General features: G+C 42.7%; 1 protein-coding gene across 4 annotated transcripts in view; it reads right to left on the minus strand.

The window, feature by feature from the left end:
• Positions 1–25,928, minus strand: part of CFAP91 (cilia and flagella associated protein 91) — a 59,433-nt gene extending 33,505 nt beyond the window's left edge. For 2 of the 4 annotated variants that reach the window (XR_008446603.1, XM_054043200.1), the window contains exons 1-11: positions 25,427–25,928; positions 24,436–24,512; positions 21,055–21,212; positions 17,358–17,441; positions 15,051–15,107; positions 13,845–14,026; positions 13,139–13,316; positions 12,488–12,645; positions 12,044–12,226; positions 11,774–11,916; positions 3,423–3,539 (exon numbers count right to left, since the gene is read on the minus strand). Coding sequence is in view for 3 of the 4 variants with exons in the window: in XM_054043200.1 (XP_053899175.1) it covers positions 3,423–3,539; positions 11,774–11,916; positions 12,044–12,226; positions 12,488–12,645; positions 13,139–13,316; positions 13,845–14,026; positions 15,051–15,107; positions 17,358–17,441; positions 21,055–21,212; positions 24,436–24,512; positions 25,427–25,544 (1,455 nt within the window). In the remaining variant the exon portion in view is untranslated. Of the gene's footprint in view, positions 1–3,422; positions 3,540–11,773; positions 11,917–12,043; positions 12,227–12,487; positions 12,646–13,138; positions 13,317–13,844; positions 14,027–15,050; positions 15,108–17,357; positions 17,442–21,054; positions 21,213–24,435; positions 24,513–24,945; positions 25,348–25,426 lie in introns of those variants that run through there. The other 2 variants (XM_054043201.1, XM_054043214.1) reach the window with 2 other exon arrangements.
• Between the last annotated feature and the right edge of the window lie 215 nt (positions 25,929–26,143).

Raw genomic sequence — 26,143 nt, forward strand, 5'->3', positions numbered from 1 at the left:
CTCTGCACTGAGGGGAAAAGAATCAGACTTCTGGGGAATGCAGAAGGAAAGGGCCTGGGATGAGAGAAGTGGAGTGGGCTTGGGGCTTGGTGCATGCAACTGCTCTCACTTAAGGGTCTCTCCCAGCCTGGAGCTTCCCAAAAGCCCCTTCCCTTCTTTGTATTATGAGGGAAAACCCACTCAGACTGTTTTGTTACTCCAGAAAGAAAGAATTTTATAGTTTGGCTGGAAAGCTAAACCATAGCAAATCACCCAGCCAGCCACAAGAGAAACTGAGGCATAAAATGCCTATTGGCAGAGGGAGACTGTGAACCAGAGAGGGAACTAAGACAGCTGCCACATGTTGTATTAATTAGGATGGAATATATAGTCCAAAGAGTCAAAGGTGTTAACATGGGCCTGAAACTATCCAATATTAAACAGTTTTAAATAAGGTTCGGGGTCTGGTATACAGAGAGCTCAGCCAGTTTAGCACCATGGCAAATACCCTTAAAATTCCTTTTTAACTTTAGATTAAAGATACAGAAAAGAGAGAAAAAACAGCATTTGAAATGTAAAGTATTAAGGCTTTCATTTTAATAGCACTCCTTATTCCCTCTCCCTTTAGCTGGAGAGACTTGTTAGAAAGAAGCCCCCTCATTTAACAGTAATGTATGGTATGTACAGTACATACAGTAATAACTGTCCTTATTTGGGGAAAGGGGGAGAAAGTTAGATGAGATAGACTGGAGCTGTTGGAGTTGCTGGGGTTTTTAAAGTCCAATCCTGTTTTCTAAAAGACAAAACAAGATGAACACACACAAAACAGGGAGAGAAAAGAACAGCAGAGATAGACAATACAGTTTCTGTCTCTGACGTTAAGTCTCACTTGCACTTCATCACCAGAGAAACATAGACACAGCACATGATCTTATCAGCCACTCTGAGACCCGGCAAACTTGTACCAAAATTGGGCTGTTTAGGGCACTGCATTTAGCTGCTTCTCTCTGGTCACCGGCTTACAGCAGTGCTGCAAAATACTGTCTTGGCTGGCTAAGCCAGACTCTTATTAGAGAGAAGGAAAAAGGAGCGGGATAGGAAAGAGAAGAAGGGGAAGAACACACAAAGGGGCGGGGATGTGTGTGACAGTCTCTTATCCCAGGTGGTGGCTGTGATTGAGCCAGAGCCAGTGGCGGTGGCAATATCATTTGGTCCCTCTCTGAGGTCAGGGTTAGGATGAAGAAGCTCCAGAGTCCCAGGAAACAGTGGGGGATGGCAGCCACACTGGCCGCCATCTTTCAGTCAGCCAGAGTCGCAGTAGCCAGCTTTCTCCACAGTCTCTTTTTCAGGACACCACAAGAGATTGATGGATGGAATAGCTCATCCCCTCATTATTTTGTCCACAAGTTAGGCCTAATTTCTCACACAACAATTTTGGTTCACTGATTTCTAGACCCCTACTTTTCTTGTTTACCTGGAATGGCCTTAGCACAGTCTGTGAATTATAGCACTAGGCCTTTTCGTTTTGACTGATTCATTCCATCTGACCGTTATACTTTTTCTCCCATCAGTATTTACTGTTATAGGTAACTGTGACACTTTAGACATGTTTGCTCACTTTTTACAGCTGAGCTCACAATTAGAGTAAATTTATAGGTCCAATGATTACAAATATACACCAAGTGCTAAAGAAGTAAAAACAACCCCCTACGGGGTTTATTTACATTCTTGTAGGATGGCAGATGCAGAGCTACTCCCTGTTTTTGGAAATGTACCGCTGGCAAGTTTTGTGCAACTCCATGAACGATTTTTCTTGACAGTGAGGAAAATGTCACTGCTTTTCTCTTCCCAGCAGAACATCTGAGGGGATGCAGAAACCTATGACGTGCACCCTGCAGAAGCAGTAGGGGGCAGGAGGATCTACGGGGAGAATGGGGATTGGAGGAGCCTGGAGAAGACACGGGGGACTGTGTAGGGTATTGGAGCGAGTAAAAGACAGCCTCTGAGGTTGTGAGAGTATCACAGTTCCCGAGGTAAGTGCACCTCTGACGCTTTTATGGCCTTATGGGCACACCCACTTAAGTCTCAAGCTGTCACCTTTCTTTGGTCAGTATCTCACAATCTACTTCTTCTAGACCTGGGACTTAGAACAAAAGTATCAGAGAAATCATATCCTGAAAACGACTAACAGTTTATATGCCTGAATACCTTACCAGGTGTCACCCATCTCCCACAGGGAGACCCTGGTAGGTTTCAAGTACTTCAGGTCCTTTCTTGGGGCCCATAACTCTGGATCACAGTATGTCAGTTCTTGGCTTAGGTGAGAATGACCTCTCCCCCTACGTCAGGGTCGTCATTTGATACAGTTTTCAGTTCTTTGCCAGGCTGTTGTGAGGGAACGGGGAAGAGTTGTGGAGGCCTGGATTAGTCTCTTCCATTCTGTCAGTCTTCTATTACATTCCCTTCTGTCCCTGTCACTCCAGCTTGCCACATATGGTCTCTTGAGATGCTCATCTCTCAGCCAATATCTCCATGATGGTTGTGTCAGAAGTATCGTCTTGTTCACAGAAAGCCCTGGCATCCAGGAAGGGTAACTGCAGAAGAAGCGCTACTCAGTCCCTGCATGATGGGAGACTCCAGCAGGGGAGGCTTGATGAGACTGCTGCATGCATGAGTGGAATGCCTGATGCAAGACACTCAGCAGTCCTGCAGAGTATGTGAAAGCATCAGAAGGTGAAGCTAGCCTGAAGTGTTACCTACCTAAGGCCATTTGAATAGAGCCCTGCAAATCTGCAGATGCATTGTTACCATCTTTGCGGATTAGATGAGGATCCACATTTTTGTATCCGTGCATGGTTCTACACTAAGACTTCAACTGAAGAACTGGACAGGAAGCTGGTAGGATTTATTTGGGTGAAATTCAACGGTATTGGAACGATCATAATGAAGCCACACAATATCTAAATAGAGAATCAAGAATGACTGGTGTTTGGAAAAATGTTCATTATGGAAAAAAAAAAGTACTTTGGAACCTGCTTTAAAAAAAAAAATCTTAACTACTCTTAGGGAGTATTTCTTGGGTTAAGGAAGAAAAACTCCGAACGGCTCACCTAGAAGAGACAAAGTACGGGGGTGTAAGAAGACCCACCAAACACTAATCCACTCACCCTGGATCTATTTTGGACTAATATTATTTTATAGTCTAATGTTGGAGAATTTTGTGCTAATTAAAACTGATTCCCTGTACCTATCAAGGTTCTTATAGTGCGGAAATTAGGTGAAAGTCCAATGTTACGCTGCTTGTCAGTTTTATTTTTAAGTAAAAAACACTGTACAAAAGATAGAACTAACTAGCTCTCATATGTTCCAGGACACTCCTTGAGTAACTTGATAGTGACTAATACAGGATTTACAGCAAAAACTTCTAAAAACATCCAACTTACAGTTGACGGTCTTAGCAGCGTTGGAGTTAGGGGCCGAGGAACAGGTTTTGTTATCTTCTGAAGGAAACGAAGCGGCTTCTTTGGCTCCTTAACTTTATTCTTCTTCTCTAGCAGTGCCTGAAACAGTCATACAATTTAGGCTCTTTCCATACAGGGTTCGAAAACTGTACTAGATAGCAGACGACACTAGGGCCCAGTCTTGCTGTTAAGGAATTACAATGGGAATTGAGGGCATTCAGCACCTTGCACGATTGTACCTTTAATTTTCTTACCTACTCCTTCCATCTCAGCTCAAAAGTCAGGTGTTGTACATTATTGTTAAATGGGGTAGTCAGAAGACCTTGATGGAGTTTCAAGTAAGGCAGGGGGGTAAGTGTATATTTACAGTACCTTGTTGGCAAGTGCATAGACTGACACTCTCTCTTGAAATTACTCCAGAGGGTCTTTGATCTTAACCCCTAATATACTACATTCTGGAAAAGCACAGCTGGAGAACGATTTTACATTTCTAAAAAATGGAAATTCTGCTGAATCAATTACCTATGAATTATTTTTGTACTTTAAGTAATTACTTAGTATCAAGTACAGCGGCAACTTTCTTTGCAAACTGAAAGCAGTTAACAGCCTTTATAAACCAGTCATAAATAATATACTTCCATAACTGAAATATGACCCCCTCTCTAGGCATATTTGTTAAAAGTGCCAGATGTTAAGAGTGCACAAAACATCACTAATACAGTGTGTGAGAACAAAGCGAAAAATGATATTCCAGGGGGTCTCTGACACACCGTACCTCAAAGTAGCACCCTGTAGCCCCCCATATTCATCATTCTTATATGGTTGTGATACTTCATACAAAGCATGCCATGTAAGATATGAAAGGTCATGATCTGCAGGGAAACTCATTGTTCTGTCTATATAATTGTTAGTGTGTATGAAGTTATGCGATTTTGCTATACGGTTGTTATTGAAATATGTTGTGAGTTTCGAAGTTGCCCACTGCTATTTCCCAATAAAGGAGGTGACTCAGGCGGGTGTTAAATGACCATTGACCAGCAGGAGAATTGTAAACAAGAGATCTGCAATTCAATAAGAGACAGTTGTGCAAGCACCACACAATGAGGACTGCTCAACTCTATGACTCAGTTGTTCAAACAATGGGGATTGCTACACTCTGACTCAACAAGGACATGTCTAGGCCAGTATCTTCCCATGGACATTGAGAGTATAAAATAAGGGACAGGGGCATCATGAGGCCACCTCTCTTCTCCCCTACCTACGGTAAAGGCAAAAAGAATGCTGGGAAAACAAAGACTTTGAACTGAGGAGATTGGTCCCAGGCTAAGAAGGAAATTCAGCCTGTGTATTAGGAACTGTAACCTACCTGGAACATCCAGTGAGAAAAGCTGTTTGATTCAACTCTTGCTTAGTCTAAAAGTTTAGGATTAGAATGCATGTTTACTTTTTATTTTCTTAAGGTAACTATCTCTGATCTTTATGCCTTCCACTTATAACCACTTAAAATCTATCTTTCTGTAATTAAACTTATTTTAATGTTTTATCCTTACCAGTAAGATTGTCTAAAGTGCTTGGGGAATCTGCTCAGATTACAAAGGCTGGTGCATGTCCACTTTCCTTTGACAAAGTGGCAAATTAATGAGCTTGCACTGTTCAAGAGAAGGTCTTGAGCAGTGTAAGAAGGTATATTTCTGTGGTGCAAGGCTGAGGGCTTGGGAGATTTGCTGGTGTTTCCCTGTGTATAGCTCATGAGTGAGTTGGAGATCATTCATGCAACTTAGCTGGGTGTGCCTTTGCATGTTGGTGGCTGAGTGATAACAGCACCTGGAGGGGTTTGCTGCTTGTCACTGGCAAAGCAATATGAGAGACAGCCCTAGCTGGAGAGTTAAGGGGGCACAGTGGTCCCACAATTCCAGGTTGTATCCCGGGAATCCTGTCACACATTCGCCAATTTCTTCAGTCCAAATCAAATCTTAAGAGTCTCATATACACATCTCCTATATAAAGTTTTGGAACACTTCCCCTCCCATTCACAACTGTATACTCTTGATGCCCGGAGAGTTCTAATAAGCAATATTGAATGCAGGGTACACTTCAGAAAATATCTAGCTCTGTTGGTTATAATCCATATAATATTTTTAAAATACTGCTGTTATAGCTTCAGTTATCAGATAACTAAACTGGTACATTTCAGAAACTTTCGAAGATAGAAGTTGTTTTCCCCTCAGATGTTCACACTTTTTTATTCAGAGCCACAGAATACAAAGTTGTTGCGTGAAGAAAACAGAAAACAGCACAAGGAACCAGCAAAAAAGTTCTCAACCTTTCCCGACTACTGTACCCTTTCAGGAGTCTGATTTCTCTTGCGTACCCCCAAGTTTCACTTCACTTAAAAATTACTTGCTTACAAAAGCAAACATAAATATACAAAGAACTGTCACAGCACACTATTACTGAAAAAGTGCTTACTTTCTCATATTTACCATTCAATTACAAAATAAATTAATGGGAATATAAATATTGTACATACATTTCAGTGTATACTACACAGAGCCATATAAACAAGTAATTGTCTATATGAAATTTTAGTTTGCTAGTGCTTTTTACGTAGCCTGTTGTAAAACTAGGCAAATATCTAGATAAGTTGATGTACCCCCTGGAAGACCTCTGCATACCCCTGGTTGAGAACCGTTGACTTAAGGAAATGGAGGCTCAGGTGACCTTCAATGGGATTCTACTTGTCTCTAGAGGAGAAGAACGAAGGCAAAAATTAAGGGAATTTAGTTAGGGAAGTGGACTGGATTGAAGAACATATACACCAGGCCCTTTAAGACACCCTGTTTGTGGAATACTTTCTCAAGGTTAAAAAGTGTAAACATATGAATATCCCATTTTAATTAGTACTTCTCACATATTAAGTTGTTAGAAAATTTTTCTTAACTTAGGTGCAAAATGTTTTCCTTGAGAGTAGATCCTTCTTGTAGAGGAGACAGAACTGAGTGGTGCTTGCCACCTGATTAGATACAAGAACCAGGACCTCCCTGGACAATGTGGGACCACCCAGCTCACTTGTGCCCCTTTTTTATTGTCCTGGAGAACACTGTGAACAGAAAAGGACAGCTATGCTCTTGGGGCCATTAGAGAAAATGCATGATTGTAGCTACAGATACTGTATGATATCACTGATACATCTTGGCTGATCAGGACTGGAGGTTTAGTTCTTAGGATCTATTTAATCACTCTAATCTTTTGTCATTAACCTTGGATTAAGTTGTTCCATGAATGATCTTCCCTGTTCTTGAAGCTGGCATAATTTTTTTGCACTAACCCTGATTCCAACGAACTGTGTCCTTCTGAGTTCCCCTGGGCAACAGCACAAAGGAGGACAGGGATGATGGGCCCTGAGAAATTAAGCAACTTCTGGAGAAGACAACTGGAATCTCTCACAATGGTATGTTGGTGCCAGAGACCTTCGTTCTTATCCAAGACATCAGAGACCTGATAGATGTGATAATTTGACATCTATGACTATGTCCAGAAGTGACGGACTGCGTGACATCATTTAGCTGTTGGTAGTGTTGACAAATTCATGTTATTCCAGAATACAATCTGGACTGTGTGACGGCTCCCTTGTGGGCCTTTTTCAGAAAGTGTGCTCCAATGAGCAGGTCATCTTAGCATGCGTATATACAAACCCTTTTTTGCTCAAGGAAAACACTTTGGAAAACATCCTTAGATGCAGGTAGGCCAAACGCAAAGCAGCATAGTGGTAACATTATGTGTTGCATGTGAAGTTGAGAGATTTTCTGTGAGAGGCTCATGTAATAAGTGCATACAGGTGTTCTTAAGATCAATTAGTGATAGATGTTTTTCGTTAGAACTTGTTGCTATGTTGGAATTTAGGGTATCTATCCTGAACTGTGATGACAGCAGGAATCTGTTCAAGAATTTCCAGTTGAGCACTCTTCAGTCTTTGGCATGTTTGGGCACTGGAAAGAGGACTGACTAGAGCCCTAAGCCTTCTTGTTCCCTGGGAAATCAATTATCCTAGTTTGAAGCAGATGGCGTTTTAGTCTTCATACTCCAAGGTTTCAACTGGAGGAAGAGGGAGATGCCAATAACCCTGGTTTTGGAGTGCCAGTTAATTCTAAAATGTAAGCAAGGCTTCTCTCCCATTTCTTCCCACATTTCCTTTTTTACAGAAGCTTTATCTGGAGGAATACATTGTCCACCTAATACTCCTGAGAATGGTTTCAAGTTACTTCTCAAAAAACTGATTCTGAGTTTCCTCCTGTGTGGGCTCTAGCCCCAAGTCTGAAAAAAGCTGCTTATGCTCTCAGAAAGACAAATGAGTTTCCTCTGAATTTCCTGGGCCCTTTTTTGTCCCTTTAGAGCCTTTACCATGGGAAAATTTGTATTGTGGCAAACTAGAAACTAGAAACAGAAGAGATGGAGGAACAGAGAGTCCTTGAATGGCTTGCTCATCTTTTACTGGGAAAATCGAGCCTAAGAAATTTCCTTTGTAAAGGAGTGACTCTGCAGCTTCTTTCCTGATACGTTTAACCTTTCCTTCACTGTTTCTCAGATTTATAGGGGGGAAAACAAGATTAATTAGCCTCTCAGGGCCCAATCACTGAGCATATTCTGATTTTACAAGGTTCCCTCCCCCATTATTTGTAGGACAGAAGGAGACTACCACTAAAGAGGGGATCTGAAGGGAGAACTGTACTGCTGCTGTGCTAGAGAAGTAAGGGTAACACTTGAAAAGATCACTCTTAAGATGATCCCTAAGTGGTTTCCTTGAACTTTATAGCCCCTCTCTAAACCCCTTCCTGAGAAAAGGGCAGGGGAAGCTTTCACATGGCACAGTGTTGATTCACTGAATCCTACAGAAAAGCAGAAATAGCTCTAAAAGGGCTGACTCACACCTTGCTAAAGAAAGCAGGGGAAACAGTCAGAAATAAGTGGTAAGCCAAGAGGCCTTTTACTGCCTGTTTTCTTCATGTCTGGGTTGCTCTCTCTATCATCCCTCCAGGGCTGGCTGTGTGGAAGACCGTAAGAAAGCGGTAGGGCTTGGTCAACCCACAGCAAGTAGGGTTATGTTAGTCCAGGCATTTTTGCACCCCTTTCTGCCAACTTCTCTCTCTGGCTGCCTGTGAGGTGTTCCTGACAGAACAACCTGCCCAGACATGCTACACTAGAAGCTGCTGCCGCCAGCTACCTCAGTATCAGAAAGGAGTTTCCGGCAATCTCGCTGCAGAGCCCCCAAAGCTACATAACAGCCCAACGATGCTTAGAATCCAATACACTGACTATTAAGATAAAAAGAATCCCTTTCTGATTGTTTTATTTTCTTGTTCTTTGGAGCAGAAGAACTTGTTAAGCCTCTCTGCCGTTGATGGAGCCAGTTCAAGCTGACTAGCAGGGTCTTCAGGGGTGTGGCCATCCCCATCCTGCCTTGATTGACAGGTCTGGCTCTGTCTCCAAGTAACCACAGGTAGGAGTAAGACCCATTGTAATAGATATGCAGATTTCCTCAGAAAAAAGAATGTGTATTTTAGGTGTTTTTAATGCAATAAATAGATGTTTTCCCCTTTTTGAAAAATCCATCACAGCAGACCAGATCCACAGCTGGTGTAAATCAGTGCAGCTCCATTGAAGTCACTAGAGCTACGCTGATTTATACCAGGTAAGAATCTGGCCCACTGTCTCGATTTTCACTCTGAATTGTCTCCCCTTCTCCATCTATTTCTCTCAGCTGACACCAAGGACAAGAGCCATCATTACTGACCAGCCAACTCTGGGGACCACTTGTAATCCATGATTATAGTTTGGGAATCTTCACTATAGTCTGTCAAAACCATGAGAAGTCCTTTAGACAGACAGACAATGTAATTGCTGAAATTGGAATTTAGCCAGAAATTTAGAATTTAGCCATGAGCTAACATCTCTAACCCTTGGAAGAATGCCAGGAGAATCTTGCCATCTGATCATGACCACAGGTGGTCAGGACCTTGGTTTTATGCAGAAGACACATGACACCTCCAATAGCATAGAGCAGGGGTGGGCAACTATGGCACTCGGGCTGCATCCGGCCCATCAGACTTTTTAATCTGGCCCTCAGCACTCCGGCTGGGAAGCGGGTTGGGGGCTTGCCCTGCTCCGGCTGGGAAGCGGGATCAGGGGCTTGCCCCACTCTGGCTGAGGTCGGGGGCTTGTGTGACGGGCATGAGGGCACACATGTTCAGGGCCGGCTTTAGGCTGATTCCCCTGAATCGGGCCCCATGCCTAAGAGGGCCCTGCGAGCCCTGGCCGAGAATCCCTTTTTAATTTTTACTCACCTGGTGGCGCTCCGAGTCTTCGGCGACACTTCGGCGGCGGGTCCTTCACTCACTCTGGGTCTTCGGCGGCACTTCGGCAGCGAGTCCTTCAGTGCCAGCGAAGACCCGGAGTGAGTGAAGGACCTGCCGCCGAAGTTCTGCCAAAGATTCGGAGCGCCGCCCGGTGAGTACAAGCCCCACATCTTTGAATCGGGCCCCACATTTCCTAAAGCCAACCCTGCGCATATTACTCCGGCTGCACAACCCAAACGTGCCTCACGCGCCATCAGAGCCTGGAACGTGCGAAGCCCATGTGCCTGCTACTTGATCGCTTAGGTGACTCTGCTGTTTTAGTGGTGTTAATTTTCCATTGTTGAGGATAAAACAAAGAGTAGTTGGCCAGGGAATGCTCAGTGACAGTTTTCAAAGTTGTGGGCTTCTGGGACCTACGTGGAAGGAGATTTCTGAGAGCAGGGGGCTGGTGAATATCAATTAATTCCAATGACTGGAAGCTGACGCCCAACAAATCCAGGCTAGAGAGAAAGGGTGTGGAAAGGGGGTAAATTTGGTTTAATTGTTGTAATACATTGTTATGATTGTATATTTATAATAGTAAGTACGGTTTTATGTTTATTTCCAACTAAAATGTATCTTTATTAAAGTTTATTTGAATATCTCTGAAGTGTTAATTTCGTGAGCATTCATGGTCCACCATACAATTTCCATACCCAGATGCGGCCCTCAGGCCAAAAAGTTTGCCCACCCCTGGCATACAGTCTACAACCATAGGGGGCATTAGTTCAGTACTGACTCCATAAAGACAGCTCCTTAGCACTTCCTACACATCTGAAAATTTTCCCTCCAAGCAGTGACCAAATCCAGCACTGTCTTTCATAAGATTAGATGACTGAATCTGAGGTAGTATGGTAGTTATTTCAACGGAAGATGTCAGTTCTATTAACAGAAAGTTACTTCCTGTATTAAATATATTATTGTGCTACACTAAAACAAGAAAAAAAATTATATACACACACACTATGCATGACTAAATATTTCTTATCAACTGGATTTGAAGATAAATCTAATAAAACTGATTAAACTGTGCGTATAATAAATAATATTTACTTTAGGAATACTCTATCCAATAGGCCTGATTTTCAAAAACACAAGTCTGTAATTGCAACACAAGATGCATGCCTTACAGTTCACCTAATTTCAACTGTAAATACTGTGACAGCATGTGCAGATAGGGTATTTGCTTAGACACTGGTCATTTACATGTGTGGATAACGGATTTGCTTGCACAGTTGTAGTGACGGCATGCGCATTTTATGTATTCAGAAAATCAGACAATACTTATTTAAGTTGCTAGGTAACTGCAGTGATCTGCTTCCACTGTTCTAATCCAATTTGGATAAATTGGGACAATTGACCCACTTTACTTCAGATGTGCAGAATTTTGAAACTTCTGATCCTGCATTGGTTTATTTAAATAATAATAATTTGACATTTTAACCAATAGGTTTGTTGTATTTTTAAAATATTTTAAAGGGATGGGGGAAAGGAAGGCAAGCATGGGGAGGAGGAGAATTGCTGATTTACATCAGATTTCACAATCCATCACGTTTTCATAGGGCCGAAGAAACAAAGAGAAGGAGGAAAAATGGGCGTCCGTGAATGATTGGGGATGGGAAAGAGAGAAAGCTACTCCTTCCACCAAACTAGCACAGGGTAGGCACAGAAGAGGGAAAATGTGGAAGAGATAGAAAAAGGGAGACAAGTTGAGTTCAGAACGGTACTCATCATGCCAAATGACAACCCACTAGTTATTAATGTTTGATATGTTTTCTCCCTGAAGATGGCCTTATTTCTGTCTTTATAAAAGCATTAAGAGGGGAATTTAGGAAGTGAACTTGGAGATAGTTGACAGATGTGCCTTCCCAATAGCATTTCTATGTAAGGTGCACCTCAAATCTAGAAAGAATTTGCTTGCTCTTGGCTGCAGCACCATACCTGCTGAACCTGTGCCAGCTCCATATCTAGCCTAGCAGTCCGCTTAATAAACCCTTCTTTAGTGGTAGTGGTCTTGGGTTTCGGAGCTTTGGTCCGGGACTGAGTGACAGAGTCTGGGAGAGATGCCTCCAGTTCAAGCAATCCTAGAAAAGGTGGAGTGGGAGTATGGGACAGGGCGGAAGAAGAGAGAGATATTTGAATTGTTGTACAGGCTTATGCTAATATTTTTAGTCAATAACATATAATTTAAGATTTTCCAAGCTGCCTTACCCTCGTAGGTGTTAAGAAAGTGGTTTTTTACTACATAACGTTCAGAATAGTTGTCCGGAAAGTAACCAATTCTGGACAGAGGTCCATAGGGCTGTGATGCATAATCATTATAGTCCCTGATGATATCTCGTCTCTCCAATTTCCCCTCCACATTCTTCCCTTTAGCTATCAGCTTTCTCATTGCTGAAAAGGAATTGCAACCATGAGACATTCCCTGACACGTACAGTTCTGAAAGAGTCATATCCTAAGAAATTCAGGCTGTCATAACTCTAGTACGAAGTGTGGCTGACAGACCAATATGGCCCAAGGAGTTCTACAGTGTGGTCTGTGGATGCCTTCATCTTGATTACACAGCTGTAGCCTTGTAAAAATGGAGTGGAGAGAGACAGCTTGGTATGGAAACTAAGTCCCCCTTATATTATTTTCCTTATCCTCCAAATTACCTTTTATATGTTCGTGTTTAATTTTTCTCACTCTCTCTTCTTTGTCTTGCTGACGGTTAAACCAGTGGGTGTCCAAGCGATTGACATCCACCTCATTCTGATCCTCCTCTCGTCTCCTCAAAAGCTTCTTTAAAACTTCTAGTCGAACATCTTGCAATCTTCAAGAGAAAAAAAGGCAAGGTATAAATGGAGGTGCACACAGAGTTCCCAAACCGCACTGCTATATTTAAACACAACTTACCTAGTGACCTATCCGTAAAATACAGCCAGACTGCAAATATAACATTTTAGTCTTTTCATTTTTAAAAGTGAGTTTATCCCTGGTGCAAGATATTGGGTAATAGCCTCTTTCACCAAAAAACTCCCCAAAAATCAGTACTTCAATTTCAGTGTGATTCCTCCATTCCCGTTCAGAATTTCATCTATTCTGAATACACCAACAAGAGTGCCATTTGTGGTGGTGGTTTTTCGGATGAATTGAGGAACTGGACTCAAATTACAAAAAATGATGACCTTCAGTCACTAATGAATAGGCAACCTAGAGATAAAAGTCCATGCATCTTACTGCCAATCCCCTGACCTATTGGATTTCAAACTCCACTTAGGTTCCTTATAACTGAAAGAGCAACACTGCGTACAATTTGCACCTACTTTTCTATTTCCTGTTCTCTAAAGGCCCACTCCTTTCTCTCCATGTCATCCATCATCTTCCTCCTCTTCTCAGTTTGTGAGAGATCACTAAGTGGTGGTAGAGTTGCTTCCCAGGCACGTTTCTCCCAGGCACGTTCAATCATCTCCACCTCAGCTTGTCCTGCTGGAAGACCTCGCCCTTACAGGGACAAGAAGCAGTAGTTCTTTAGAAAGACTGTGGAGCGGGGCAATATCCATGAGTAACATATAAAGCTATTATAGTGATGAGCACAGTAGAAAACCCTACAGTAAATAGAGACAGAACACTTGAAAGATGGACGTTAACAAATCTGAGGCAACTAGCTCAGTGAGTTTTTAAAATGTGAATAGCCTGCAGTTACCATGGTTATAGTAACATTAAAAAGGGGGTTGTCATTCCTCCTGCTCCTGGGCATAAAGAGATTTGCACTTACAATATCTACTGCCATTTAATGAAATGATCTCAAAACATCTAACAAAATGCCTCACAATTCGCCTGTTATGTAGGTAAATATTTTTATTACACCCATTTTAAAGCTAGATAAACTGATATATCCCGATGAAACACAGCAAGGTAATTCAAAGCTGAGAGAACTGACATCTGACAGAGAGAAACAGCAATTCTGCCATTCTAAAAGGAAGAGAGCACTATTATTGTAAAGAAATGTTTCTGGTTCTTTCAACTCACCCCAAGTGAGAGTGGCAAGTGTCAGCAGTTCAGGGATTGAACCCAGAGGTACTACATATTCTGGGGAATACGGGTCAGTCTGAGCTTCGCCATCCCGGTAATCCGTCTGTGTACCCAGGGTTCGTGATGTGGGGGAGCGTGATCTGTCACTGGTGATGGAGGGGTAAACATATGGCTCTGTTCTAAAAAACAAACATGAGCCAGAACATTTTTGTATATGCTGTCACACTAATGTTTTAAAACTTGAGATAATATTCATTACAGATCTGATTTTCAAAGTGCTCAGCTTTAGCTTAACTCTGCTCCCACTGAAATCAATGGAGTTGACTTCAGTGAGAGCAGTTAGGCCTTTGCTGAGCACTTCTGAAAATCCCTCCCTGCGTGAACCATGAACCTTCTGCATCAAGAAGCTTTAACTGTTACATGCAAGTATCTAACACATATGTATATTACAGAATTGTATTTAAGGATTAAGGGCCAAATGTAGCCTGATGTAAGTAGCTGTAACTTGATGGAAGTATTTGGGCCAAATTCAACAGTGAGATAAACAATGATGTAAGTTTCATGTCTGGTGTAACAACTTGCATTGAGCTGGCATTCAGTGGGTGTGCAAAATAAATCTATTGGAAAGGGGTGTAGCTTCAAAAATAATTAACAGAAGAATACAAGATAAAGCAGGATTGCTGTATTTTAACTTATGCCTGTGCCATTTCAACACAAACAGGAAATAATTCAATTCCTCCATAAGTAAGCACAATTCCAGTGACTTCACTGGGAGCTGTACTCGTTTATGTCAAGTCTGAATTTGGTGTATTGTCCTCCCTCCCTCCCCCCACCCAGGAATACCAAGGATATCCTACTATAAGGATGTTGCATGCAAATAAACAGTAGTGCAAAACCATTTACAAAATCAGCAACAAACATCTCAAAGTGTGGCTATATCAGACATTTCCTCTCCTCTAAGACTCAGACATTTGGCTCTCTGTTTCTTGCACCGTGTGGTGCTGCTTACATATCCCCAGCATTGTCTGAACTAAGATGTAGGCATCTGGCCCTAACTTGCTCTTCCTGGGATTTCATACTGTTGGACAGATTCTTTCTGAACTTTTAATGAGTTCTCACCATTGCTTCACTATTAAAAATACTAGCCTCTTTGTGGCTAAAGATTGACCTGTTGTAACTGTTTTTCTAAACCTCACCACTTACTTTGCCACTGCATAAGCAACATTTAGTGGAAATGGCTTATGAAAGGGGATGAAAGGTCTGCAAAGAGAGAAAACATGTTTAAGACAACAGCCATTAGAGTAAGATGCACAATAACACAATATTACAGCTTAGCAAAACTGTGGACCAGATCCTCAGATGATGTAAAAAAGTGTAGCTCCACTGACTTCAGCACTGATTTACAACAGCTGAGGATCTGTTTCTGCACGTTTAAGGACACATACTAGTTAGGAGTTCTTTAATCTCTTATAGATACTCTCTCATTACTTCTTAACTAACATGTGAGAATTGTTGTTCTATCCAACCGGAAAAATTCTTCCTCATTCAAAGAGCCCACTTTGCTTTTCATTTACACAACTTCCCACACTGGCCCAACACCATTAATTTAAAGGGAGTCACCACTGATTTACACTGGGGTGAGAAGAGGAGAATCAGGACCAACATTGTTAATGGCTTAGTTCATATTATAATTAGTTAGGACTGAAAGAGACAATACTAAGACTGGTTAGCTCAGATGTGGGTCTACTACTATACTGTCCCACTACAAAGTTCTCCCCTTGTCCATTACTATATATTTTTCTCCCCACCAAAAAAACACTTGCCTTGAAAACCTTCACATAATATGGGGGTGTGTGATGACATAGTCCAATTCACATTCACTATTTATAAAGTTATGCACTGGTTTATTGTGATGTTCAATGTTGTTCATACAAGTCTCACCTCTCTAGCTCACTCTGACCTTTCTAGCTTTTCCCCCCCCTACAAAAAGATATTACCCCAGAAATTAGAACTTGAGAACACCTATCAGGCCATGTTGTCCCACTACCCCAGATTAGTGCTTGAAGAGTTTACTGGCCTAGTTTAGCAGCCATTGTCTCAGAATTTTTTAGCATTAACAACTAATACTTAAAAACAGCTTTGAATTCTATCTGCCAAAGAATTAAAGTGGCAGAAAAATTTTGAGTGATAGAAGCTCTCAAGATAGCAGCTGTTAAAATCATGTTGTAATTCAAGTTGGGGTTGAACAGCACGAGAGTTACCAGAATAAGGTTACTATTGAGTATATTCTTGGCATTGTACGTATGTTTGGGTTTCTTTAAACCCTGTGGGAATCCGGAAGTGGAATCCTATGACATAAATCAGCTTTAAAGGTCAACCATATTTTAAGTTTATCTAATATGATTGTTTCCTTCAGTGCAGTAAGATAGTTTTAATGTGAAGTGTGCTTGAAGTCCTAAATATTATAATTATTGTTACTTGGGGGGTGGGATAGTTCAGTGGTTTGAGCATTGGCCTGCTAAACCCAGGGTTGTGAGTTCAATCGTTGAGGGGGCCATTTAGGGATCTGGGGCAAAAATCTGTGGGGGGATTGGTCCTGCTTTGAGCAGGGGGTTGGACTAGATGACCTCCTGAGGTCCCTTCCAACCCTGATATTCTAGAATATTAATTAATTCTTCCTTAGAAACATACACTAGGAATTTCCATGTCAGAGGAGACTAATATTAACCTAGTTTCATTACCAAGCTTTCCTAATAGCCTCTTTAAGAGGCTTTTTAAAGTTTAAGTTAAAATTGTGGCAATGAACAAGCCAGTCTGTCTTCCTTTTGCTAAAATAACTCTAAACATCTTTGATTCATTTTTACCAGACTAGCAAAATGTGAGAAATTTTGGAAAACTGGATTTAAAAGGGGCTAAGTTCATTAATAGCATAACACGAGTCCCCTGAAGTAAAGGCAGTTGAGCCTGCACACATCAGCAATGAATATGTGCCAAATTGGAAACTTTTGTATCATGGCATTTGGCAGTTGTTTCAAGTCCTATACTAACTCTTGAGACCAACACCAGGGCTGCAGTGGAATTCTAGGGGAGGTGCGGTTCTGAAAGAGGAGTCATTCTTCTGATGAAAAATTAAATTGTAGTTCCCTCTGCTTGTTTCAGTGGTAGCAAAACTGAAGTTAAAAATCCCTCTTTTATATTTCCAAGAGACTGGAAAACCACAATAGCTGGGTCAGCTGCATCTCTCTCTTGGTATGACTGGGTCTAATGCCAAAGGCTATGCGTGAGCAACCGCTAAGCACAGCCTGGCTGTTGCACTTGCATATACAAGTTAAGTATTTCACATTTTTTCAGTGCTCAGTCATACAGTGGGCCAGATTCTAATCTCAATGGCACCAGTGTTGCAGAGCAGCTCCACTGATGTCACTGGAGTTACACCAGTGTCAGAGGCAGAGTGACTGAGATTGGAATTTGGCCTATTCCATATCTGGTAGTCGCTAATTCATTCCTTACCGTTCAAAATACTTGTAGCGGTTCCTTCCATTAATTTCAGGATCTTCATACACAATTTGAGGAATCTGAAGAGAAGGTTGAGATCTAAAAAGCCGAAAAAGATAAAAACAGATCAAAATATTTTCAGAGAGTATGTTCAGAATAGTTCTGATTTTTTTTAAAAGATACTTTTTTAACTATACTTCAATATTTATTATTTCACTCTGGACTTCCACAGCTGCGTCATCAAAACATACACGCCTCAAACTCTATAATGAAGTAGCAGCAAACACCCATACCTGCATAAGTAAGATTGAGATTATGCATTTACATTACTCTATAGTCTCTCACATAACACTGTAGCTCTAAACTTAATGGAAATTTTGCACTGTGAATATATAAAAATCAGTCATTTATTACTTCTGTTAAAATAAAATTCGGGCCTGGAGACTATTGCTCAAAGAAGATTAACCACCTGGAAAATCTGAATTTGTAAAATTCTGTTACTTTTATTTGTATGTGTGGGTGTGCAAAAGAATCTGAATATATTTGTATGGTACAAAATACAAGGGAGGGGATGCAGCAAATGAAGGGGAAGAGTCACCCTGTCCTGTCTAACTAAAAAATGGCTAAACAGATTTTGATTGAACCTGGAAATGACAGGCTGGCTCTAAAATTTTCATTCTGCATTCTCCAACAGTAAAGAAGAATTAGGCTGATCTTGTGGATGGCTTAAGGAGTGTACTGGCTGGAATAGAGCCTTTGTAAAAACAGCCAATACTCCCCCCCCAATTTCCCATCCTGGAGAACCCAACACTGAGCTTGAAGTAGGGCAACAGACGGTCTATAATTTCCTGTCCATGTCTTCTTGGGGGTTGTACATTATTTAGAGAGCTCGGGAGGCCATGAATGAAAGAGGTTACAGAAAGGAAATAGAGTTCCCTGAAAAACCTCATGCCACAGCACCAGCTAAGAACCCTGGGTAATTCATTCCACAAGTTCAAAAAGTTACACTTTGCCCTTTTTAAGACCATCTTTGGCAACTTACCAGAAGCCTGAAACTAATTTATATAAAATGGAGCAGTTTGTTGTTGTCCTAATTTTAAATCCAGAGGTGTGGCTTACAGAGACATAGACACCAGTAGGAAATGTGGTTTGACTATTTGGATTGAACAGAACACTGCCTGCTGTGATCTGCTGAGTCCAAGAACCTCACATCACAGGCTCAAGAGTTGCATTCTGGAACTCAGAGACTCACAGTTTAGCCAACCACTACCACAAACACTGGACAGAATGAGGCTTCATCAACCTTCTCTGGTGTACAATACATTGCAGAGGTTGTTTTAAATCATCCTTTCCCAGCACCTGCCCCAATGTATTGCAACAAAATAATATTTGGGTCAAGATGCTAGTACCTGAACCTGAAATGCTTTCTTGGCTCTGACAAACCTTTAATTGCAAAATTTTGCTTACAGTTCAAATCAGTTAATTGAGCTGATGGCTTTTGCTACTGGCATTGTCTCCACACGTCAGAGTGCTTCTCCATTCAGATGAATTCTTATTTCATTCAGCACACGTGGGCACTTATTTTCATGATCTAACTGTATTAGCATAAGCTACTCATCTCATTATAGTACAGTTATAGCCATAATAGGGACTGGGCAAATAGCCCCTTCTTACTACACAGATCTGCTCCTTGTGTATCCTTGAGTTACATCTGCTGACTTTACTGACACAAACAAGCATTTACTCCTGTTAGCCCTGCAAAACCAACACAGCTACTGGCGAGCAATCTGGGTTACATTCTGTCTCTTGCATCAGCAACACTATCAACTAGAGCTGACATAGACATTATTCATTAATTCATTTCTTTAATGTTTTATTTAAAAAAATCTGTTCAAATTCCAACAAATTTCAAGCAGTTCTACTGTCAATTAATTTTCTATTGCAAAATTACTACTAATGGAAGTATAAGAGGCAGAAAAAGCCCAGTTAGATTTTCAAGTCCTGGGTGCAGTTTGAGGTGCTCAAAGTTAGAAAAAAAATCACCTTTTAGTTTGTAAAGTGAGGAGATATACTTTGGGAATCACTAAACAAGAATAGGTATGGAAACCTGCATGTCACTCTGACAGTCACTGTTTCACTATTGTTAATTATACTTTAAAGCTCAATCACTTTCAACCATAAGGAGATACATCACAAAACCAGGTCAGAGTCTAGAGGCAGCTTGTTGACACGGTTAGCGCAAGAAGTAAATTTGAGAACAGCCAGTGCTGCTGTCACCTGCTACTTTCATGCTGGTACAAAATGATAAGATCGGAAGGCACCACTGTGATGATCTAGTCTGATCTCCTGTATAACACAGGGTATAGGAGTTCCCCCAAATTAATTCCTGTTTAAACTAGCATATATATTTTAGAAAAACATCTAATCTCGATTTAAAAGTTGCCAGCCAGTGATGGAGACTCCACCATGGGCCTTGGTAAGTTGTTCCAATCGTTAATTACCCCCACTGTTAAAAATGTACATCTTATTTCTAATCTGAATCTGGCAAGCTTCAACTTCTGACCAAAATAAGCTGAGAGGAAAAGAGCACAGCAGTGATATTTAAAACTTGAAAGTATAACATAAAAACTTGATAGAGTAAAGAATTAGTTCTTGTATGCTTAAAAAAAAACAAACCCTGTGAAGTCTTCATCCAGGCCAACATCCCTCCTTGTCTGACTACTGTCTAGCCCTTCCAAATAGCCTGAGTCCCAGCTCTTCCGATAGTGCTCCCAGTTTTCTGACAAGCTCAAGTATCTCCTCACATCACTCCATTGGCTCTTGATTCATTTCAGGATCCAATTCAAAATTGCTCTCTTTGATTTTAAACCCCTCCACGGACATGACACAGCCTATTGTACTTTTCAAACCTTGTGTTCCTTTCCCTACTCTTTCTGCATGCCTAGCACTATTCTCTTTTCTATCCCTCCATGTGAACTGGTGCAGAATCTCTTTCTTCTGCAGTTCATATTGTCTGACTGGAACAACCTCTCTATCCTCAGCTCCCTCTTCCTCTGTACCTTAATTCTTTGAAGTGGTTTGGGAAGTAAGTTTATATGCAACATGTTATTCAAAATAATATTGTGTTATTTTGTTAACTGATATAGCACCCGTTGTACAGTGTCCCAGATTCGCACAAGGGAAAAAAATAACAAAACCATATTTAAACAACTCTAGTCCATATGGACCAGGTAATCAGCAACTCTAGTCAAAACAAATAAGGCAGGCTAAGGAAAAGAGACCAAACAAGATGGGGCTTCTGAAAAGGGGAAGGTAAATAATGGTCAGATGCTGACTTAAATAGGAAGGCCTCACACAGAATCTTGAATACAGATACAGAGGGACTCCAGACCTTGATTCACTAAAGCACTTAAACACATGCTGAAGTACTTTGCTGAATTGGGATCCTAATGGGACATATTCCAGGAGAGAGTTCCTCAAACAGGTCTCCTGCACTAAGAAGGCCCTGCCCTAGTCCAGTCCAAAGGAAACCTTGGGATGCATAGCAAGGACAATCCAGTCAGCTTCAGCGTGGGAGGGACAAAGGAGAAAGACTATCACTTAAGTAGGTCCAGCCTGGATCACTGAAGTTTTCACAGCTCACATTGAAAACAAGAGCTTTAAATAAATATGTATTTTTTTTTTAAATATAGTCCAATGGTAGGACACTTACCTAGCAAGCTGCTGAAGAACCTCTAGGCGCTGCTGGGCCCTGCCTCTCCACCTTCGGTCAATAAATGGAGGCACAGGATTTCTTTCCTCCAAACGCAGATTGTACCAGGGATAATGGATCAGGCTGCTAAACATGGTTTTAAAAATCGGCATCTTTTTCTAATTTTAATATGTAGACAAGAGAAATGGCGGCAGTTATTTAGAAATTCCATGAAACACTAAAGAGATCATTGCTTCAACTAGTGTTTTTGAGTCTATATGTAAACAAGGCATGAGTAATATATAGAGATTAAACAAGTTACTGTGAATTACAGAACTATAAATCTGGGTGGTACAGGTGACGGCAAGCTCTAATGACATCAATCAGTAAGAGAGTGCTTCCCAAAATGAGGCATATACAGGACTAAAAGGCAGGGGCATGGAGAGGCTAAGTATCAACCTATGTAGTTGCAAAGAACTCCTGGAAAATGTGGCCTAAGTATAATCGATGCAGCTACATTTGTCTAAATTGGCAGAAAGCCTGAAATTAGCTCTAAGATATGAATTGCCCCATTTATTTCAGTGGGTGCTAACTCAGAAGCCCAATTAATGTACTGCAAGGTTATGCCTACATTGCAGCTGGGAGGTGTGATTTCCAGTGCAGGCAAACAGACCCTGTTGGCCTGGCTAGCTGCCAGAGTCCAAGCCCACCTGACCACTGGAGTCTGAGCTCAGGAGACTAGCCCGAGCTGCTGCCTGTGTTGCAACATCCACACTGCTATTTTCAGCATGCTAGCTCAAGCAGAGATAGCACAAGTCTCTATAGTTACCCATGCTGGGAATCACACTTCTCAACCGCAGTACAGACATATGCTAAATGTCAACATTGTGCTACAGATGCCCCCTGACTTACGCAATCGTTCTGTTCCGGAAAGCCTTGTGTAACTCAAATTTTGCATAAGTCGGAAACATATACCCGTACGTTACGCAAAAATTTCCGCAACTCGAAAATCCTATTTCTGGTTTATGGAACATTTTCCGTAAGTGCAAATTTGCGTTAAGTCAGGTCTTGCATAACCCGGGGAGCATCTGTATTTTACTATTCATCAAAGTATGTAAAAAAAGGAAAGGAAGTGTCATACTATGAAGATCTATACAATCTACTCTATAGGATGGCTCATTATGACTAAGCCTTTAACAAAAGATGGCAAGGTTGAACAGTGGCACCATTTGTTTCATTTTCCTGAAGGAGGACTCAACTTTCAAAGTTTGGGAAATGGTGTCATAAAGTTATCACAACCACCTTCATCCCATCAGATGACATTATAGCCGCAGAATTCAAAACCATCTTGTTTTGTATTATATACCAGACAGCAGCTTATTCAGATAGTCAGAGCTATGGATAAGCACATTTTAAACAAATCAAAAGGAAAAAATAAATAGAATGGTGGAACATGGAATTTGGCTAAACAGGGATTTTGACACAAAGGGGAGATTTTCAAATAAGTGATGGACTTTGGGCCTAAATTTGGATCCTGGGGTTTTCAGACAAGAGGGAATACCCCATACATAGGCTGGACATATAGCAGCCAATATACAAGGGCTCCCTTTCAGAAATCTGGTGTTTCTGAGACTAACCAATATCAGAAGGGTGCATCTTCAGAGATTTTAAACAAAAAATGCACTCAGAGCTAGGAGTGAAATATTTGTGGGTATTTCTATGCTCTTTGCTACCTGCACGGAAGCCACACCAGAAACCATAGTGACAGCAGAGTCCAACAGGGTCAACAACTTGGTGTAACTGGTAGATTCTCATCATGCCATTTACACCCTTGACTTACGGGACTGAGGCAATGTCTACACTACATACATTACACCAGCACAACTGTACCACTGCAGCTGCGCCACCACTGTAAGGTCTCCCATGTAGCCATTCTATGCCAGCTGGAGAGAGCTCTTCCACCAGCTTAACTAAACCACCCCCAAGAAGCAGCAGTAGCTATGTTGGCACTTTTGTCAGTGAAACTTATGTTGGTCAGGGTTTGGTTTTTTCACAACCCTGCCTGACAAAAGTTTTGCTGACAAAAGTGCTAGTGTAGACAAAGTCTGAGTGAAAACACAACTGTGACCTTGCACAAGTCACATTACTCTCTGTGTGCCTTAGCCACCCATCTGTAAAATGGGGATACTAGTACTTCCCTGCCTCATTAGGGTTTTGTGGGGATAAATAAAGATTATGTGACTCTCAGATACTACAGTAATGGGGGCATACACACACTAGATCAATTAGAGCTAGCGTGAATATAAATATTAGCACAGTCACGGTAGCATGGACAGCAGCACAGCTTAGCTGGGTTGAGTACAAACCCAGCCGAACTCCATAGATACATATTCGGCATGGCTTAGCTGTGCTGCCACTGGTACCTATTTATACTTGCACTAGGTCTCATTGAGCTACTGTAAGTACATCTAGGGAAGCTGAGAATCCCACCCCCAGAGGTACTGTGAGTACATGTAGGCAAGGTGGGAATCCCCTAGAGTTGCCTCCAGGATTGTCCTGGAGTCTCCAGGAATTAAAGATTATGTCATGTGATGAAACCTCCAGGAATCCATCCAACCAAAATTGGCAACCCTAGAATCCCACCGCTAGCTAGTACTGTAGACGTAGCCATAGAGGATATCGAAAAACTTCAGAGAAACAGCGTTTAGGATAAGTGGGAGGGAGGAGACAGGAAACAGGCTTTGAATAATACATTTTTATTGGCTCCATTGCATGGAAGGCGTCAGCTTGCTTTAGAAGGGTGGTGCGTCAAGAGTTTAATGCCTCCCAACCTACTCATTCAGGAAAAGTCTGAATAAACCCAGGAGGACAAAACCAAAGTTCCTTGTTTGTCAAACTTTGATTCACTGGACTTGTATCACATCCCTTTTTCTTTTGCATTCTGCCTAAATGGCTCACCTGCAGCTATCAAGATAAGTAAGGGGCATTGTGTGAAACACTACTTACAGTTCAAATGCTCTGTTAAAAAAAAACAGCGCAATAACCCAATTCTTCTGTCTAAAACTTTCCTTAATGAGCCATAGACCAGTTGTCAGAGATATCCAGGGGTCCCATTCTCAAGCACTGATACATGATTTAGAGATTAGGAATAGAACATAGATCTGTTTATTTCTAGACTACTAGTATAAAGTCAACCCAAGACAGTGGTGACCATCAGTTATTAAACTATTCTTGTGTTAGGTATAAATGATTTCATTTCTTTACAGAGCTTGTGCTGGTCTAAAGAAGTTAAGATTGCTCAGGTGCAATCAAGTTTTTTACATATTTATTCATATTCCTTTAATATAGGGAAGAATGTGGGAAAAACCTCTCCTGAAGATGTCTCAGGCTGAAACAACCTACCATCTTGTCAGACATGAGATGAGCCTGGACATTCGCCTTTGCATGGTCCTTCTCACTTGATAACACATACAAGGGATCTGAAATATAAGCAATCACGTAGATTCAAAGAAAGTGAACGGAATATTAGCTGGGCTCCTCTTGACAAGAAGTCAGTTTTGCCACTTCACAGAATAAACAAGACACAGAAATAAAAATGAGCAAGCACACTTTTAAACATCTGACCCACCCCTCCCCCCCAGTCAGCCTCGATGCTGCTGCTGTAGGGAGGGGATCACGCTCTGGTGGGGAGAAATTAAAGCCTCATAATTTTTAAAGTACTCTGCTGGTAACCTTTAAAAACATTAAACGGTGGCTACGGCCGTGAATGGAAGCAGCAGCCAGCACTTGCTGCTTCCCTATGGAATGAAGCGCCAGGCATGACCTTGCACATCCGCAGGTGACTCCATGCTCCGCCCGCGCCTTTTCCCCTACAGCTGCTTTCAGCCTTTGAATTTCATCTCTTCCCCCCACCCGCGTACTCGGGGGCGCCTCCCTTTCCTCTTCCAGAGCCGCTTTTCCAGCCTAGTCTCCCAGCGCCGACTGACGGCTCCGCAGCACGTCCCAGGCTGTCTCAGCGGCTCCTCCTGCGGCCGCCGGCTGCATCCCACCACGCGGGCCCGGCCATGCTGCAGCCCAACGCGCGCGGCGCTGGACGTGGGGTGGCGGCCGGCCCCTGTCGCACAGCTCGAGCGACTCCCGCCGGACGCGGGGCCCGGCCATGCCCAGCCCGCCCCTCCCCCAGCGAACCCGACCGGGGCCGGGCTGCGCGAGCCCGCACGCGAGGTGTGTGCGTAGGGGGCGGACCCCCGCGAGCCCGCCCGGCCTATCAGGGGTTGCGGGGCCCCGTCGCTAACCCGCCCCCTCTGCTGCCGCCCGGGCGGGGCCTGCGGGGTTGGCGCCGTCCCCCGCTCGGTCCCGGGGCTAAGCCGGCCCCAGGGCCGCTCGCCGGTACCGTATAGGAAGTCGAAGGCTCTGCTGGGGGCCATGTGCGAGCGGTACCGGCCCCCGGGGCTCGGGCCCCCGCCGCCCGCCGGGTCCTGCACCGTCCCGATCACCGCGTAGCTGCTCATCCCGACCGCCGCGCCCGGGCGCTGGGTGCCGTTCCCATGGCAACGGGGCCGGGCGGGGCTTCCATCCTGAGGGGCGGGGCTCGCTCTGGGCACGTGGAGCGGGGGGAGGCAGCGGGCGCTTCCCACTCGGCCCCCTCCGCTCCGTCCCAGCTCTTTATCCACCGTGCCCCTCCCCCGTCTACTCCAGCACCGCTCCACGTTCTGCCCCCCCACATTATATTGGGGGTCCCCCGTCTATCCCCCCCCCCAGCAGGAAGAGAGCGGGACTTGGGAGCAGCCGAAACAGGACAGGGCAGCCCTCAAGTGCAGCGCTATGGGCCTGCTGCAGCACTGGGGGTAGGGCTGAGACCCAGCTCCCTGGGTGGCAGGTATCCAAGTGCATCGCCTGGCTCGTTATTAACTTTATTATTTACTTTATTGACTTTAATATGATTAAAGATTGACATTATTAATTTATAGTGCTGCAAAGTGGTTTACATTGTGTTGAAATAGACACAGCCCCTACCTACTCCAAAGAGTTTATAATGTAATGTTAGTTTTACCCTCATTGGTTTGTTACCCATTGTTATTACTCAATTCTCAGGTGGTGTTTGTGAGGA

The sequence above is a fragment of the Malaclemys terrapin genome, chromosome 1 (assembly GCF_027887155.1).
Source record: "Malaclemys terrapin pileata isolate rMalTer1 chromosome 1, rMalTer1.hap1, whole genome shotgun sequence".
NCBI classification, from domain to species: Eukaryota; Metazoa; Chordata; order Testudines; family Emydidae; genus Malaclemys; species Malaclemys terrapin.